This window comes from Melopsittacus undulatus, chromosome 3, assembly GCF_012275295.1.
Source record: "Melopsittacus undulatus isolate bMelUnd1 chromosome 3, bMelUnd1.mat.Z, whole genome shotgun sequence".
In the NCBI taxonomy this organism is placed as follows: Eukaryota; Metazoa; Chordata; class Aves; order Psittaciformes; family Psittaculidae; genus Melopsittacus; species Melopsittacus undulatus.
This window is the reverse complement of record NC_047529.1, coordinates 89,713,475-89,732,566: the sequence shown is the minus strand read 5'-3', so window position 1 is coordinate 89,732,566 and position 19,092 is coordinate 89,713,475. Positions and strand designations below refer to the sequence as shown.

The window sequence follows — 19,092 nt, the reverse complement described above, 5'->3', positions numbered from 1 at the left end:
ATGAGGAAGATGAAGCATTACGATGAAAGCATATATCACACCTTGTCTAAAAGTTTGCTTACTTTTTCTGTGGCATTAGTAGAACTGAAAATCAAACCAACTTATTTCATTTGCTTGAACTTAATCAAAATCATACTATGTGAGTGATATTTTTGATGTATTCCAAAATTTCCCAGCTATACTTTAACATCTTACCCTTAAAAAGGCAAGGAATTTATTTCAAAAATACAGAGTCATGACAAAGAACAGTTTTGCTTACTTCCTTATTAACTTTTTTGTGGTTTTTAATCAACATACATACTGATGTTTATATTTGAGGGTCAAGTTTTCACAGTTTTCTAGTTTCTCACACATACACAGTAAGCATGGTATCATTCAGCAGTTGATAAATATTGGTCTACCTAACCACTGTGTTGTTACTGCCATTTCATCAGGTGTTTCAGTTTCCCTAACTGCAATAGTGTAATATTTAATTGTACACATTTGTTGGGGATTGTAGCAAAAATAGGAACTCAAATGTTGCTATGAAAGTCAATGATATGTTGACATACTTCTTTACTAGCACTGTGTTTCACTGCCATTAGATTTAACTTAACTCAGTATAATATAGTTTTAACAGGATTTTGACAGCTGATCACTATGAGCTATGGTCTTAAGGATATTTAGGTATTCATCTACTTTTTTGTAACATGCTATTTTAATTTTTTTTTTAATTTTTTTTTTTCAATGAGAATCAAACACTAGAACAGGTTGTCCAGAGAGGCAGTAGAAGGCCTATCTCTGGACACATTCAAGGCCAGTCTGGATGGGGTTCTAAGCAACCTAATCTAGTTGAAAATGTCTCTGCTTATTGCAGTAGGATTAGACTAGATCACCTTTAAAGGTCCTTCCCAAACCTGTCCATTCTCTAATTCTGTGACTTGATTTGTATCCTAATTTTTGCTGTAGGTTGTGTATTGCATCTTGAAAATATAAGTTTTTTTATGTACTGTATATGGCCTGTGAATAACAAAAGAAATATTTTAATTAGCAAAGCTACTTGTGTGTGAATTAATTAGCATAGCTACTTGTGTGTGAATTCTACTTACTGTTGTTATCAAATGGAAGAGTTCCTTAACTATTACAGATAAGCTGCCAAGAAAGAAGCTTGAGAAGATTTAGTTAGAGGACATTATGGAAGATCTTTCCTTGCAAGGGATATTTTGCCTTTCAGATAGTCACAGAGATCTGAGAATTGAGAAGTCCTCTTATTTGCTTCTTTGGTTCTCCTGCTACTTACCTATCCAACCCTGCCCGGTTCTTTGGAATCTCTTACTGGTTTTGCTACTTCAAAATCAGTCTTCATTTAACTGGTATAAAACTAGATTTTATTTTTTTTTAGTGGTACATTTAAACACTGATTGGTGTCGTAGTCATAGAAGGATTTGAAGGATTTCTCTTCCATTATCAAACTGGTAGTGTCCTGATAACCTGTCATCTCCTGTACAGCATTAGGAGAGAGACTTAATGATTCACATTACAATTTTTGGAACTACCTAGTGCATGTACATTGTGCTTGGTACCAGGTGAAGATAAGCTGTTTGTAAGCCAGTCTCCAGAGGGAGTTGAGATATGTGAAGTTGGTGATAAAACCTTATGTTTTTACAATGAAGGGAGACCAGCTTTTCAATTCAAGAAATCTTTCCCATTTTTCATCTGTAGTAGTGATAGGAAATGGTGGAAAAAGTGAGCTGAATCCTATGACAATTTCTAATTTATGACTTACAAGGTAGGGAAACAGCAATTCTGTAGCCCTGTCAACCTGTGTATGCTCCACATTTATTTTTATTAACATTATTATCACTTCGCTTATATCCATGCTTGTTTCACTTTAATAATTCAGGCTTGATAGAGACTATTGCATCCTATTTCAGTTCAGAATAATAACAACTCATTTTTCAAATTAATGTGTAGAAATACTTATTGCACTGTGGATGTCAGATTTCTGGAATGAATTGATAAATAGGGATGAAAAATTCAAATGAGTAAGGCATTTTTTGGTTTTGCTTTTTTCCCCAATCAGAGCATGTCCCCATATCACCTAGTAATTTTTGCATCTGGAAATATATGCTGGTCCGCCAAGCAAATTCAGTTTCTGCATTTTCCATGCTTCACTATGAATGCACATTTCTGACTGGCATTGTCTATGTATCGTTCAATAACATCATTTTAATGTTTTACTACTCCTGTGTATCATTAATGAATTTGACCTGTTATGATATGTTGGCTTAGTTTATAACATACAAAAAGGAATTAAGAGAGTTCACAAGGATATAGCCTTCAGTTTGATATTAAATGAAAAATACTGTCTTAATTATAATATTTTTGATATACTCTTTTTTTTTAAATAGCATGGCACAACAAGTAGTATAGCATGTCATATTTATAATTGGATAATACATTGGTCAGACTGCCTGCAGGTTCAGAACAGTGTAATAATTTCATCTCTAGTAGCTACATTTTTGGTAAGCATAACGTTTCTTGTTCAGTTTTTGTAGTGTTCACATTTATAAAGCTTTTATATTCCCAAATGTTTGACTAGCTGTGTTTTGGGGTTTTGTGTTTAAAAAGTTCTTTTTGTTTTAATTTGGTCTGTTTATTTAATATTTTGATAAGGGGTTAATTGGTCCATTTCTTATGGACTGTAAGATGTAGAATGTTGTTGCCAGTTGACTTGTCTGTCTGGTAAGCACCCATTACGTACTTTCTCACTCAACCACAATAGAATAGGGGAGAAAATTGGAAGGGCAAAAGCAAGAAAAACTTGTGAGTTGAGATTAAAACAGTTCAGTAAACGAAGGAAAGAAAGGAATAAAACCAAACATGCACACACCCCCCAAACAAAACAAACCCACCAAAAAACAACCCAACACCACAACAACCAGACAACCAACAAAACTTACCTCCGCAAAGACATGTGATGCAAAGGCAATCACTTTCTACCTCTCGTCAGCAGGCTAATGCACAGCCAGTCTCTGAGCAGCAGCTACCATAGGAAAACTGCCCCTACTCCAGTTTGACTGCAGAACATGATGTTATATGATATGGAATATATCTTTGGGCAATTTGAGTAAGCTGTCCTAGATGTGTCCACTCCCAAACTTGTCCTCTCCTATCAGTCATACCAGGGAAAGAGAAATCTCTGATGCTGTGCAACCACCATTCAGTGATTGCTGAAGCATTTGTGTGTTAGCCACACTGGTTTGATCACATCTAGAAAACAAAGCACCAAATGGGCTGCTTTGAAGGAAATTAACTCCGTCCAAGCCAGACTTCGTGCAAATGTGAAGAACATATGGAATATATTAACTGCAAACTCTGTTCTGCCCTTCTTTAGTGCATTTTTAAAGGACTGTTTTGTGCAGTGTTTGTTCAAGCTAAATTAACTTTATTTAATAACTAATTGCAAAAGGATTCAGGCAGTAGGGTTGCTGAGATCAGTGTAGTTTAGGCAAATGCATGTATTCTGCAATATAATTTGTTTTCTCCTCCTATCTCTTCAAAACTTTCATTCTAAAATGCCATGAAAAGGTTATAATGGAATTACATTTTTCAGCAAAGATTTTAAGAAGTGTGATAATGTTTGCTTTTTTAAACAACATTAGGAAACTTCAGTGTAAATTATGCTCCCTATTTTTAACGTAACTGTAACAAACATTACATCAATATTAAGAAATAAAATGAATTTTATTATTGTGCAGACATAACTGATAAAGCCAGTTGTAATGTGAATGTGTTCAAAATTATACACACACACAGATGTTTTCAGATCTAGGTCTGCAAATACAGTGTGGTTGCTGTTTTACACTTAATTGTATGTTTCTATACTTTTAGCTGGAGAAGTAACAGGGCCAATCAGTTATTTTTTGGAATGCAGTTACTATTTAAAACAAAAACAGACCCCAGAACCTTAAACGGTGTGTGCAAGTGTATGTTGGAAAATGGTTATTGGTGTTGATAATATAAAATTATATTAAAAAATGAGTAAGCATGGAAAAAGAGAAGAAATATTGATAGTTTTGATTCATTAGGGTGTTCCCAACCTCCTGCTTTAAAGTTGATTGTGCTTACTTAGATAATCCATGCATATTAAAGAAGGTGAATATGTATGGATTCAGATCATATTCTGAATAATGAATTTGACTGCAGATTAAAACTCATTTAATTTGCTGTAAAGATTCAGAAATGTTAACTCTGTTAATAAACCTCCAAATAGAAGACATAAAAATTAAAAAAAAAACAAACCTCTCAAGAAAAAAAAAAGAAAAAAAAAGAAAGAGCTGGAACACCTCCCCTGTGAAGACACTGGCACAGGTTGCCCAAAGTAGTGGTTGATGCCCCATGCCTGGAAGTGTTCAAGACCAGGCTGGACAGGGCTTTGAGCAACCTGGCCTTGTGGAAGGTGTTCCTGGCCATTGCAGGGAAAAAAATATTTTATGATTCTATTTTAATAATTTTAAGAGCTCTGAAAAGTCTCAATAAAATCATTTGACATCGTACTACAATGTATGTATCTTAGGTTTTTTAAATTTCTGTTCTGCAGTATGTGTTTTAGTGTAAGATTTGAAGTAGCATTGTCAGTTTATTTTCAGTAAAGTATGGGATTAGTCAATTGTCCTTATTAGTGTTCTAAAAAATGGAAAATATATATTATGTAAAACTATGCTCAAGTAGCTATCGATCTCTTTTTCATGAAATGCTAATAAATTCAAAGTTCAGTCATTGAGGCCTCATAGCAAACTCCTTGTGCATTTTCTTGCAGGACGCTTCTATTTCATAATATGGGACTAAAGAGTAGATCTTTAGATGATACAAACCAGTTTTGTTCCACAGAAAAAAGTTTTAAATTGCATTAATAGATTTAAATCGTTGTATGCAAAGAGTGGTGTCCTAGAAAGTACTATGAATGTTCTGTTTTACTGACCTTACTGCAATTAAATTCATTTTCAGCTGATTCAACAGGAACTCATTCCCTCTATACTACCTATAAAGATTATGAATTAATGTTTCATGTATCAACAATGCTTCCATACATGCCCAGTAACAGGCAACAGGTACGTTTTTTTTAACTTTTCATTGTGAATTTACATTGTAAATGTTAGACACCGAGGGGTTTGAGTTTGAGGTTTTTTTGGTTTGGTTTGTTTTTTTTAGCTTTTTTGGTTTGTTTTTTTTTTAAGTAATACTGATGTAAAACTTGAGTTGCTTTGTAGGAAGTATGACTCAATTGTATTTTTTTTCCCTTGATAAAGAAGGTGTTAGGAATCTGAGGATTTTTAATTAAGAAACTTATCCTATCATGTCCCCCATTTCATGATATTATTAAAAAGTAGTTTTGCTTGTGGTGAATGAGTTGTTTTCAGTTTAGACTAGGTTTACATCATGTATGTTTTAAACGTCAAATAGAATTAAGTTTGAAAATAGTCTTATGGTTAAAATATGCATGGAATAAGATTTTTTTAATTGTTCCACTTAATCCTTATGTTACAGATCTCGAAATGTTTATGAATGTGTCAGCTTAGTAACAAATGCTTAACTGTATCCTTCAAGGTTTCTGCTTGGAAAGGCAGAAAACTGCAGTGTACTTATTTTTGGTGAATTCCCTTTGTTTAGGTAATAATTCAGGATACCTTTAAAGCATTAAGGATGGCTAAAAAGCAGCACAGCATCCAAAGTGTGCGATGCACCAGTAAGGTTACTTTGTCTTGCCTGACTTGGATATTTCTTGCAACTGAATTAAGAAGTACAAGCACATTTGATGTAATATACCAACATTAGCACTTAAAGCAGAATTACTCATAGGTTACACTGATAATGGTTTGTAACTTTCTGAACTACTAATCTGCATTTTTCTGCATCTGCAGAAAGAAGTGTTGGATGTATTGAGTTTTAGAATGTTCTCTCATTGCTATGAAAGATACAAAGTTTTCAGTCATTTTGGAGGGTTGTCATGAAATAAAGATCCTATCTCACAAAAGGTGGTTACTGATTGTTAAACCATATGTGAGTTGTATCTTTGATGTCTGCCCTATCAATAGGCCTTGTGGAAAGAAAGAGAGAAGTGTCAAAGCAGCCAGAAAAAGATAAAAGAAAATATTAAAATTCTTGAGAAAGGATGAATCAAAATTGAAATGGAAGAAAGTATATAATGTATTTATGTATTTTAAATAGTGCATAATGTTCTGTTTGAAGAATTGTTTCAGTTGAACAATTATGACAACTGCAGTTTTTACTTCATTACACTTAGGATTTAGAAACTATATTAGGAATCAGAAGCCAGAAATTCTTCACCTTGTGAATAATATGAATGTTTAGATTACACCTTAAAATGTGTGGCTTTCAGCAGACAAAATTCAGCTGCAACACACACTCAACTGTGCCAATAACTAGCAATCAAGGTGTCTGCTCATCATCACTGATTAGAGATGGTTCCACTTCTCTAAACTTTCACTTACACCTTATTACAATACAGGATTAATTTAGTAAACACATTAGGAGTTGTTCTGTCTGTAATCAGTCATAACAATCTTTGACTGGAAATCACATGCAATTAGGGAAAACTGTACACTATTAAGAAGGTATAATACACTGAATGAGCTTGTCTTAAAAGGAAAAAATATTTTCATAGCTAATCCACAGGCACTGACAGTAAATATGGCCTTACTGGGAGTTTATTACTTTTGTTGTCTTTCATGACTTTCTGTTGTTTGTGAGAATAGTATATCCTCTTGCCATGATCCACTAATTTCATAATTGTTTGCTGTTTGTCAGCTTCACTACTGTGTTGCTCAGCCACCACCCTACTACTGTCCTTTCATTTCTTCCTGTGCCTTCCTTTCAGTCTCATCATTTCCCTGTCTTTCTTTATAGTTAGGTGCCGATTCATGTGTACAGCAAAATCCCTCAATTGTAACTCCATGGTTTTCCCCAGCAACGAGCAGTCCTTTCCACAGTGTTTTAGTAAGCTGTGTTCATTGTCACTTTAACAGGTTCAATATTTAGTAGAATCACCACGTTATTCATGACTTCCTTTGACCAAAATAATGTGTCAGTTTTCCAAGTTTAAGTAATATGCCTACTGAAGATCCACCACATTATTTTTTAAGGTGCTGGGGTCTCACAGTATTTCCACAGCATGGACACTGTCTTAAGTAAACATGACAAGCACACCCAAATGATCAGAATTTAGCCAGCCTTAATGTGCAAAAGGGATCAATAATCATGGTGTAATTTTTTCTGTTACAGTTTAGTTCCAAAATACCTACTGAAGAGTGAAATATATCAAGAGTGTTATTTCTTAAAAGCTAGGACAAAAAATTGCTTAGGTCCTTTTCCTTGAGACGTTTTAGATGCTGCAGACCACAAATACAGTTTTATCCATTGTGGTCAAGAGAGAGACTTACAGGTGCTGTGGAATATGAATTCTGTTTCTTCAGGGTTTGGCTCACTAACTCTACATACCCAAGTAAGTGGAAGTTAGGGACCATGGTAATTTTCCTTCTAGGTTATGTTAGCAATGAACACTCACATTCAATAGTTGTTTTTTGCTAGCATATTGTGTATGTACTTCATGATGAGATTATTACATCCTGTGCCCATATCCCTTGTTTGGTAATTGCTGGGCCAAGGTACAGCGTCACTCTTCATCATCTACAGCTACAGCCTTCAAGTGAGCAAGCGCTGAGCACTGCTTATATTCCAAATACCTGTGAGCCAAGAATAGGCCACACCAGAATTGTTTGTTGCTTCTTCCAGGACATAACTACGCCCTGCTTGGTCCCTGATCAGGACATCCCTCTAGTTTTAGAGCCAGCAGGAGATCCAAAGAGCAAGGTAATTTTTACTTTGGCTGCAACATAGGCTGGGAATTTTAAAGTCAGCTGCTCCTTCCCAAGGACAGAAGAGACTACCAGCCCTGGTGTGGCCAGTTCATTTTCCTTTACTGGCCTTTTCTTCAAATCATAGTTCAAGGCTTTCCCGTTTAAACTTTACCTTTGCGATGTCCCTTTCCAAATCATTCCCTTGCAAGTTTCCGTTCACACATTTGTACTCTGCTTGTGTACACATGGTCAGACCTGGTAGTCCCAATCAGTTCAAATAATCAGTTTTCACCTGGTTTGATGAAAAATCAAAAATAAATCAGATATGCAATAATTAAACTTGTTGAATTTAAGCTGCTGTTAAAGTGACTGGGATAACAAGATATGGTTATACCAATCTCAGTTTAACCAGATCTGATGAAATATCTTTTGCTATTTGTTTCCAGTTTTGGTAGTGGCAAAAAACTTAGCCACTAAGAGAAAAATAAAACTTTTCAAACCACTTATTTTAGAAATATACTAAAAAAATATTTGAATATTTTCTTATGTGACTCTTAATATTTCATCATTTAATTGAATGAAGAATATTCTGCTATTTCACTTATGAATTTCACTGCTACTTCAACAATAATTCCATGTTGTTTCACAATTTAAATAGGCAATTGAAATTCCACAGAAGTGAGTAGATTTTTATGGCTGTGCATAACCTGTAAATACACTGTTTTAAGACAGTACTTTTCTTCAGAGATGCATATCTGGAAATTAAGAATTGAGTAGTTAAAATCCCAAAATCAATGTAGTGAATATTATTTGGCATAAATATTTTTAATCCAACAGATTCTGCTTTTCTAACATATTTTCCTTACCAGACTCCCCTTTGTGTGTCTTATATTTTTACATAAATCTTCACTGATTTCCTTTTGGCTGCTTATTGTACTTGATTGGGTTCAATTTCAAATTCTGCCATGCTAATTTAGGTTGATACTAGGATGATGTCAAAGTGTTTGACATCTCATTACTGTAAGTAAATCCTCTGTAATCTGTGTACCTTGTCGAGAGTTCCTGTTGTGCTCTGCATTGGCATGAGGTTCCTTAGAGTATGCTAGAATGTTAGAAAGGCAGATTTAAAAAAAAAAAAGAAGAAAAAATACAACACCCCCCCCCTCAAACCCCCAAATCTGAGCAGACCTCAAAATGGGAGAGGAAGGGAAACTGAGAACCTGGAAAAAAAAACCAAACCAAAACCCTAGGAGGTAAAAGCTGGGAGGAAAATATAGGTTACAGAGTAGAAACTGCAGAAGGGTCTCTTATAAATCTCTTTTGCCTAGTTCCAGTTTCCTGCAATTCCTTTTTCATTTTCAGTATGCTATCCTTACCTCACATTTCCAAGGGAAGTGTGTTCCCTCCTTCTCCATTCAATACATTATTCTTTTCCTGTTCCCTTATTCTATCCAGAGCACTTCTTTCCATGTTCCAGATGTTTCCCTTTTAAAGTTCTTTGCATTATGATACTTTGCACTCAGCCACAACTGTGCTTTGCCTTTACGTTGTATTAAAGTTCACTGACCACTTATGCATGACAGTTACTTATAACTGTGTTACATTGATTTTATTTTAAAATGTTGAAGAAGTCACTAAGATCTCTACAAGCTTGGTAAGGTTCTTGAAAATGATGACCTGACTTATAATTTCCTTTTTTTGGTGCCTCTTAGAGGTTTAAGCTCCTGAAAAGTACTTTATGAATAGGATATGAAAACTGCCATAATTTTGAAAAGCCTATTTTTACTAGTAAAATTTCAAACATTTCTAAAACATACCTGTTATTAAATGACTGCTATTCTTGCTTGAGCAACCTATGGTGACAAGCAGAGCCTCACAGGAGGAATACAAAAGCAGAAAATAATCTTGGAAACTGGTTGCCTTGAGAAATAAATCTAACTTTAAATGGGATATTGCTTTCTAATTCTTACAGTTTTGTTCTGTGGAAATGCATAGGCATGAGCCACGGTGGCGAGAAAGAGTAATTGGGCAGTTATATAACAAAGGCAGAAATTAATCACCTTGTACCTCATAATTGGAAGGTTTCTTAAAAAAAATAATTGTGATGTAAATTCCAACCTATGAGATAATAACAACCTCTAAACATGAACTTGTGCTTCAGTACTATAATTTAATTGTATGGTTGAATAGCTCAGCAAAATTGAAGTACACGTGTCACACAGTTCCACATAGTAATTTGTACACAACAGGCTGTGTCTCTTAAATTGCTCAAATAGCCAGTTATTTTGATTATAGTCTTAAAGACATGGAAAATTGACTGAGCCGCATGACTTATACCAAGTATTATTCTCTGCTGTTTTATCTGTTTTCAAGTTACATTAAAAGTCTTATTTCTTACTGGCATTTGAGATGTTGATTGTGTTTAGAATAAGACAGATATACTGAGTACTTTAAAATTGTGGCTTCAGCCCTTCTTACTACTTTAGAATACCATTCTTTGTGTTATTTTGGACATATAATGAAACATACTCATGATTCTTAGGCTTTAGCATGTAACTTTGCTTTTTTTGTTGGTATCTGAAATACTAAGTTTTAATGGAACTGAGAAAATATGAACAAATAATCTTTTATTAGAAAGATTGTGCTATGTAAAATCAGCTTGATAGAGAAATTTGTTTATGTTTGTCATAAAGTTTTCAAATAAATTTATTCTTGTATCCCTCTTAGTTACACATGAGCTAAGGTAAAGCTTTAAGTGTCTGTATGCTGTTGGTTGACAATGCAAGTTCTTTGTCTTTGGGTGGATATTTAAAATGTAGCACATGCTAGAATACTTTTTTCCATCTGGTAATATACATGGATGTCTTGTAAGCAAAGGTATTTAAGAAAAAGAGGTGTACAGATTTGAGATACATACTTCCGTGAGGAAAGTGAATGTCATTTTACTGTGTTGATTTGCTGGGAGTTTTTGGAGGTGGAGAGGGAAAAGTGGTCCCTTATTGCTGGACATGTTTTATAGTGTTTATTAATTTTTGGCCTGTAACAATGATTTAGTACTTCAAATTATTCCTGCAATATATTTTGATTATAAAAGCTACCAATTACAAGAATAAGGTTTTACTTAATGAGTTTCTAATAGGTATTGTTTCTCCATGAGTCTCAGATCTGTTTCTCAAGTATGCAGTTGTTAAAATTTGTGATAAGTATCCATTATAATCTGGGTTTGGTCTTTTTTTTTAAAAAAAGATAATAATGTTAAGGACAATTTTTAATAAAAATGCACCATGGAAAAGGGAGGTTTATTGAGAAAGAAAAGCGAATTATATTTTTCATATAGAAGTAGATCTTACACTGTAAAGAGGGAGCTGAGACAGTTCTCGGAATAGTAAGAAATGTCAAGTGATGTAACATTTATTAATAAAGTAATGCATTGTAGTAAGGGAAATATATTTTTCTCATTGGATAAAAGGGAAATGAGTAGGAACTATGCAGAACTAATGTGGGGATGCAAGAGAACTCCAGTATTTTTGTGAATTTTGCCTAATTTCCTTTCCCTTTTTGCAGTGCATTTCAATGTTATCTGTAGCTATTCAGAATATGAATAATTAAGCTGAAAAATTAAGCTTCATTTATTTTGGTGGTAGGGTTTTTCTTGTGTTTTTGTGTTTTGTTTTGTTTTCTAAAATGAAGAAATTGTGATTTTTTTTTTATAACTAATTTTTCATTGCATGTTTCTTGTCTAGCTGCTAAGGAAAAGGCATATAGGAAATGACATAGTTACCATTGTCTTCCAAGAGCCAGGAGCACTTCCTTTTACTCCAAAAAATATTCGTTCCCACTTTCAACATGTATTTGTTATAGTCAAAGTGCATAATCCTTGCACTGAAAATGTGTGCTATAGGTGAGTAGAGACTTATAACTATTTGCATTTGGTTTTAACACTACAATGGAACTGCCTCATCAATTTTGTGTTTCCTAGTGATATTATGTATGCAATTTTAAAATTTCTGCTACATTTTCTTTGGGTTTGAAAGCCCAGTGTCTCCCTTCCACATACCTAGTGTTATGGGACAGTTTGTAGACTGAAAAGGGTATGTGCAGAACTCTGTGTTGCTGATTTATGGGCACAAAATTGGAATATAACAAGTTAGTAAAAATCAGATTTGCAGACATAGCAATGTAAATTTATTTAGAATTTTTATTGCACATTTCCTTTTTCAAAGAAAGTGATTTAAAATGAAGTATTTCAGAAGGCTATTAACTTGTATAAATCCCTGAATATGACAATATGACAGCAGGATGAGTCATGGCCTCTAAGTATATGAATGAGGACTTTTGGGGAGTATAAGTACATCTCAAATTTTGAATGCTCTCAACACTCCCATTTAAGTTACTGCATCATGAATTCCAGAAAGGTAACCAGGTGGAAGCATTGTTCTGAACTGATTGGGAATTGTGCAAATAATGATAAGGGCTTGAAGCATAATGGTGCAGGTTTAGCATGTGTACACGTTACTTGTTCATTGTTTAGAATGAAAGTAAAGTACGTCATGAGGTCAGGTCATATTCCCGTCTCCTAGCTGTCTTTTAGAACTTAAGCTATCTTTTACAATTTGATTTGGTTTTAGTTTCTCTTTTGTGTTTAATAATATATGACATTTCATAAGTTACAGCCTTACTACTAAATTATGTCTGTCTGTCACCCCAAATGTAACTGCATTTCAGTCAAACTTGTAGTGGCTGTATGTAATTTTCACAGTATTTTAAAATCTTTTTTCATTTGAAATGCATTATGTAGGGATCAATTTTCAGCGAGAAAATATTCCTATTTTACATCTTTCTGTGGACTACATATGTCAACGATTACAAGTATTTTGGAGCTTTATTAACATAGAGTACACAACTTAGGTGCAGAATGCTCCCATTCTAGACACGTTTGACCAGTACTTTGTCTTCAGGCTTCATTACCGCAAAACGTCTGAGGATTAAAATAAATTCTGGTTTTATTTATGTATCTCTCTAGTTTTAAGATAATGCAATGAGTAACTGAAAATTATACACTTACATTAAAATTTTTTTTTAAAAACTTCTTTCATTTATATTTCACAAAGCATTTTTATATTTATTCCATTAAAGAAAGCAGACAGTGACACCCTAAGAAGTCATCCTTGATAGTTTTTATGTTACAAAGATATATCTGTAATGTCTTTTATATCTTTCAAGGAAAAAAGCCAATTTAAAACAGACAGTCCAATCAATTTTCTTTGTTGTGTTTAAAATATCTGAAAATTGACATGTCAAAACTAAACTGAACTGTGTAAGTGGGCTGCCCAGGTCGCAGTTCTGCTTCTCTCCTGACCTTTTTTTAGGAATTAACCACTGTTTTTTTTTATTTCTATTTCCAGTGTTGGTGTTTCACGATCAAAAGATGTACCTCCATTTGGTCCACCCATTCCCAAAGGAGTAACTTTCCCCAAATCAGCCGTCTTTAGGGACTTCCTTTTAGCCAAAGTTATCAATGCTGAAAATGCGGCACATAAGTCAGAAAAATTCCGAGCCATGGCCACAAGGACACGTCAAGAATACTTGAAAGATCTGGCAGAAAATTTTGTTACCACAGCTACAGTGGATACTTCAGCAAAGTTTAGCTTTATTACCTTAGGGGCAAAAAAAAAGGAAAAAGTCAAACCAAGGAAAGATGCACATCTATTCAGTGTTGGCGCGATTATGTGGAATGTGATTGCACGAGATTTTGGCCAGTCTGCTGACATTGAATGTCTTCTTGGAATCTCCAATGAGTTTATCATGTTGATTGAAAAGGAATCAAAAAATGTTGTGTTTAACTGCTCCTGCAGAGATGTTATTGGATGGACTTCTGGATTAATGACCATCAAAATATTTTATGAAAGAGGAGAATGCATTCTTCTGTCTGCAGCAGATAATTGTACTGAAGACATCAGAGAAATTGTTCAAAGACTTGAAGTAAGTACAGTTTCTAAACTGGAATTCCAAATTTTAGATTTTTTATTAAGAGTTACTTGTCTGCATCTACTTTGAGATACAATGTAAAATGTTCTATGTTTATACTTTGAGAGTAGTTTCAGTCTTAAGAGAGCATTGCAAATGATAATCTTTACAAGAGCATGTGAGATAAGTGTTACCAACCCATTTTCAGGGATGAGGAATCTGAAACCAATAATCTGATACACTTGCCCAAGGCCACAGATGGCATCAGTCTCAGGATTGAGAAGATAAGCTTTTGTCTGCTCTTGCTGTAGCCTCTTCTCAAATCACACTTTTGTAGGTAGAAATATACCTTAATTTAGAAATATACAAAATCTTAATGTAAAAATATACTCTACATTTTTATAATAACCCATTAGCAGTTGAACTGTATAAGTGATTCTGCTGATTTGTTCCTCTGCACTGAGCAACTGTGGCAAGTGAGGAGAATTAGGCCAATTAATGCCAGCTCTTACAGCTGACTAGCTAAAGTTTTTCAGACACTTGATGACACCGTTAGCACAACTGTACTGGAGCTATTTCAGTCAGTACAAACAAGCTGACAGGAATGCCAAGGTAAAATTGTTGATGCATTTAAACTGGTTACACTTTGCTCTTTGATCTTAATTTAAATGGTCTAAATGGTCTGAATATTGTTAATATTAGAATGCCTGGTACTGAAAGAAATCATGCTTACCATTGTCATGCTGGAATAGTTGTATTGCAGCTGATATTTTAGAGCCTCCCTAGTTCTGCAGTCACATTAGGGTGACAGCTAAGGTCAACAACCAGCAGATGCTGAAGATGAAAGCTCAAACTGTGATGTAACACCAAACTTCAGTGACCAGATCCTTTTCAGTCACTAGTAAAAGCATTTCTTAAAACCAGTGACTAAATAAACAAGATTGTCAAAGAAATAACTGTATTTTGTTGTCTGGGCTTAAATCACAGAGATGAGTAGGAAACCTATCTGAATATTCAGATAAAGATGTGAAAAGCAGAGACTGTGCTTTTGGTTTGGAAGAAAAAATATCAGTGCAGGACTGAAAAAAGGGCTTGTATTTGTCAATCTAGAATCAGATCTGTTTGTGGGGGGCGAATATCTAGTGATATAAAGTAGAAAGGGCAGCAAAAGCAAACTGTAGATTAACTTGGTGAGCTGTGCTTGAGGACAGGAAAAGCAGTGGTTCTGACCTTTAGGATATCAGAGAATGGCAGAGTGATATAAGATTAAACAAAATCCCTGAATGGCTCTCTAGACAAGAATCTGAGTAGACAAAATTTCCTTAGAAGCCTGTATACTAAAAAAAAATTCACCTTCTTCATAGGACTCAGAGTATTTTTGTCTTTCAGTTTCATCTGTATTAAGTGCATTTAGAGAACCTGGCTCTTAGTTCATGCATAGCCACACGTTCAGTGAAACAGCAACCAAATAAGCAGAATGACATATTTAGAAGTGGAGCAGCACTATGTTTTATGTGACATTCCTATGTAACATATAGTGTCACTTTTTAGGGGATAAACTTGTGGAAGACTTGATCTCCTGGAGTTTTTCTATTGAGAATTCATGAATCTTTGGCAGGAATGTTTATCTTCTTCTCTCTTAACCTTTGACTATTTAACTAACTTGAAGAAGAGATGTTGAGTGCTCTGAGTTGGGGGAAGCCATATACTTTGGTTTGTGCCTTCATTCTGCAATATCCTATAATTGTGACATAATGATAAAAAGGTGTCTGTCCCCTGCCACCCCTCCCCCCCCAACCAAGAGCACTGTGTAGTTTCATAAGGATAAAATTCCATCCGTCGTTTGAGCTCCTTATTGTCATAGCATGTTCTTTTTTACTGTGTGACTAAGTTTTGTATATGTTCTAGAAACTTGCCAGAGAAGCATGGGGAAACCAGTGAAGAGATGAAAAATTCATTTTTCACGTACCTGGTTCATAAATTATGAAAGTCTTGTTTAAATATTAGTCATGACTGAAGGTGAACATCAGGGCTCCAGAAAATAAAAAAGAGTTAAAGCTTAGTGCTGTTAGCATGCCATAGCACTCTAATACTGTATGTACAGTTATAAATACAAAAGAAAGCTCTGTTTAAAATTAAAAGCCTCTAAAAGATAACAAAACCTCAGATCTGAATAACAACAAAGGAAATAGCTGCCTTTTTTTTTTTTTATAGGAAAACTCATGATATGATTTTGTAAATGAAATTTCCAGAGTTTGTTTCTTGGACACCTCAAAAATAGCATTCACCTTTTAACTCTGAAACCTACATCTTCAGAAATAACTGGAAGGTTTTTTGACTTATGAAGTCAAAGTGCTGCAGTTTAAGCAGCCTAAATTTGCCAGGCAGTGATTCTCAGAATATCAAATTCTTTGCAAGGTCTTTCTCCAGTGTTTCACAGCTCATGGAAGATTAGCCCTTGATGAGTGAGGGCTAACTGTATTTCATTGCCTAGAGCTTCTCACAGGTTATAAGCATGAGCATAGCCCAGCTCCCTCAGATGGGCAAACTTACAGATGCTCATGGGTTTGTGGCATCTTTTTCTTGTGTGTGCAAGTTCTGGTTTTTTTTCTGCTGAGTGACAGATGTATGTATAGAAATATTTTATAAAGGCAATAGTGCTTTAAACCTAAGGTACCCAAAACTGTAACTTTCAGTCATTGACCAAGTTGCAGGTGTAAGTTACACAAATGCTCCAGAGTTTAACCAGTCAGCCACTGGATTGGGTAGGAAGTACAAGTTAGGCCACTCATCTCTGACTCTGTAACAGATTTGGACAAAAGATCTGTCTAAACAGGAAGCATAAAAAGGAAACTGTGAAAGTAACTTACAGCTTAATGTTGCGATTTCTCAAGTCCCTTTGTCAATGGTGGAGATGTACTTTCAGAATAGTTGCCAATGAAGGAGGCGGTCCCTTCCATCCCTTCCTGACACCCTTTTGTAGCACTGTTTTAAAAAGCAGCCTTTTTTTCAGCTGTATTTTATCTCTGATCTGTCTACACAGCTGCACAAGTGCTAAGGAGATACAAGGGACAATGTAGTGGTGGTAGGGTCTTAGGTCAGTTCAAACCTCCCATGAAACTGCAACTCATCAACTGCATCTGACTTGGGTAGTGAAAGAAGTGGTTTATGACAGCTTTAGCCAGCCACAGCACCAACATCTTACTAGCTGCACAGTCCTGTTCCCTCTCCATGTAGCCCTGAATTAGGGAAGCACACAGTGAACAAGGGAGCTAAGCTGCCCAGACTCTTGCTCAAGTAGGCAATGACAGGGGAAAATGGCTCTTCCAAAATAGCCTCCTAAATTAAGCTCAAGCTATAAAACAACTTTTCAAAGACCTGTCTTACACAGTGGACTATACAGGACAGTAGCCTCCTAACAGGCACCTTAAATCAGATGCCTAAGTTGAGTAATGTGCGTATCTTTAAAGGTCCAGTATTTGCCCCCTAGTGTTACAGAGCAGTGTGGTACCTTTGAATGATATGCATTATGAGGAACGATTTTTTATAATATTTCATAGTGGTTAAGATTTTGTTCTATATTGTACTGATACGGCTAAAATACATACTGATTTGGTGACACTGACAGAAGGGAATGCTAGGGTAACTCTCAAGCTTGCTTTTTAAGCTTGGACTTATCCCAGCATATGTGCTATTGTATGATTATGTTTTACTGGGCAAAACTGCTGAGGACTTGTTATGTAGTATGTAGAAATGAGCCTGCTTAGCAAAGCCTGAATTTGAAGGGTGTTGGCTCTTCCATATAATGACAGATTTACTTTTCACTGAATATGAAGAAAGTAATTTCTTTCCTTCGAAATTTCCCGATGACATGGAAACTCTTACCCCATTTTAGTGATACCTGCATCTGGACATGGTAGTAGCTAGGAATCTGACTATAAGGCAAAATAATTCAAAATTATTTTAGTTGCTATGTTCTTGAGGAAGAAAAGCTGCAAAAAACTAAAGCATTTCACTCAATTTGACTGATGTTATATCTCAAGTTTAAAACTGTCTTAATACTGAACTAAAAATGCCTGCACTCTTATAGTCAGTCACCAACTAGAATGAAGTAACTAACAGGACAGTATTTTGCCTGTTTTGTGTTTTGAAACTAAAGCAGCTGTTAAGTTTTCAATAAGATGGAAATGGTATTGTGTGAATGTTGGGCAAGGGGGAAGGCACTTGACAAGAGCCAGCTGCTTGCTCTGGGGATGTGAGAATTTTAGCATTGTGGAATGTTTTTTTCATTTTGTTTTATGTAGAAACCTTAATTCAACCACAAATGTTTAAATAATCAGTATTAGTATATTAAAGATATCTCTGTCTCTGCAGTTCACACCTTCATTTGTTTGAAAACAGATCTTTCAAACCAAAGAGGTGCGTGTCCTAACACTATTGTAACAATCTGATACTTCTTTAGATAGTGACCAGAGGATGTGAAACCACAGAAATGACCCTTCGGAGGAATGGGTTGGGCCAACTTGGATTCCATGTGAACTTTGAAGGGATAGTGGCAGATGTGGAGCCCTTTGGTTTTGCATGGAAGGCAGGCCTACGGCAAGGGAGCCGCCTGGTTGAGATCTGTAAAGTGGCTGTGGCAACTTTGACTCATGAACAAATGATTGACCTTTTACGTACATCGGTGACAGTAAAAGTGGTGATTATTCAACCACATGAGGATGGAGCACCTAGAAGGTAATGAGTAACAGTTCTCAATATGACGTTTGTATCTGTTTGGGTTTTTTTCTCTGGTATTGCTTAAAAGATGCCTCTTTTATTGGAGGTCCTCAGGAAGTGGGTATTATCTCTCATGTTTAGTGATAATATTATTGAGGCTTTTAAAGCAATCTTTTTTTCAAAACCACTCTTGGCTTTCAATAGAAGATAGAATGGATGCTATAAGAAATTTAGTGGAAAAATTATATTTATATGCCTCTGAAAGAGTAAGAAGTAAACTTTAGTGTATCATGACTGAGCTGTTACAAAAGCATTTAATTGTTGGTGTTCCTTTTACGGTGACAAAGATTTTTGCTCTTCTCTCATTTTTTAATATTATGAGGTAAATAAGAAGTAAGGAAAAATTAAAACTTTCTAATAATGTGGCTTTATTTTTCATATACCTTCTCTAGGCACTGTTAATTTGGCTCATTCTAAATGAGAACTGTACCAGAGTAATTGAATTACTTGTCTTCTTGTAGAAGGCCAACTTTAAATCTCTTGTTGA

The 19,092-nt window shown here is 35.1% G+C and overlaps 1 protein-coding gene across 3 annotated transcripts in view; it reads left to right on the top strand.

Annotated features, from left to right (window-relative positions):
• Positions 1 to 19,092, top strand: part of SIPA1L2 (signal induced proliferation associated 1 like 2) — an 88,138-nt gene that overhangs the window by 15,658 nt on the left and 53,388 nt on the right. For all 3 annotated transcript variants that reach the window (XM_031046211.2, XM_031046210.2, XM_005145985.4), the window contains exons 5-8: positions 4,990 to 5,093; positions 11,603 to 11,760; positions 13,265 to 13,841; positions 18,289 to 18,563. In XM_031046211.2, coding sequence (XP_030902071.1) covers positions 4,990 to 5,093; positions 11,603 to 11,760; positions 13,265 to 13,841; positions 18,289 to 18,563 — 1,114 coding nt within the window. The remainder of the gene's footprint in view (positions 1 to 4,989; positions 5,094 to 11,602; positions 11,761 to 13,264; positions 13,842 to 18,288; positions 18,564 to 19,092) is intronic.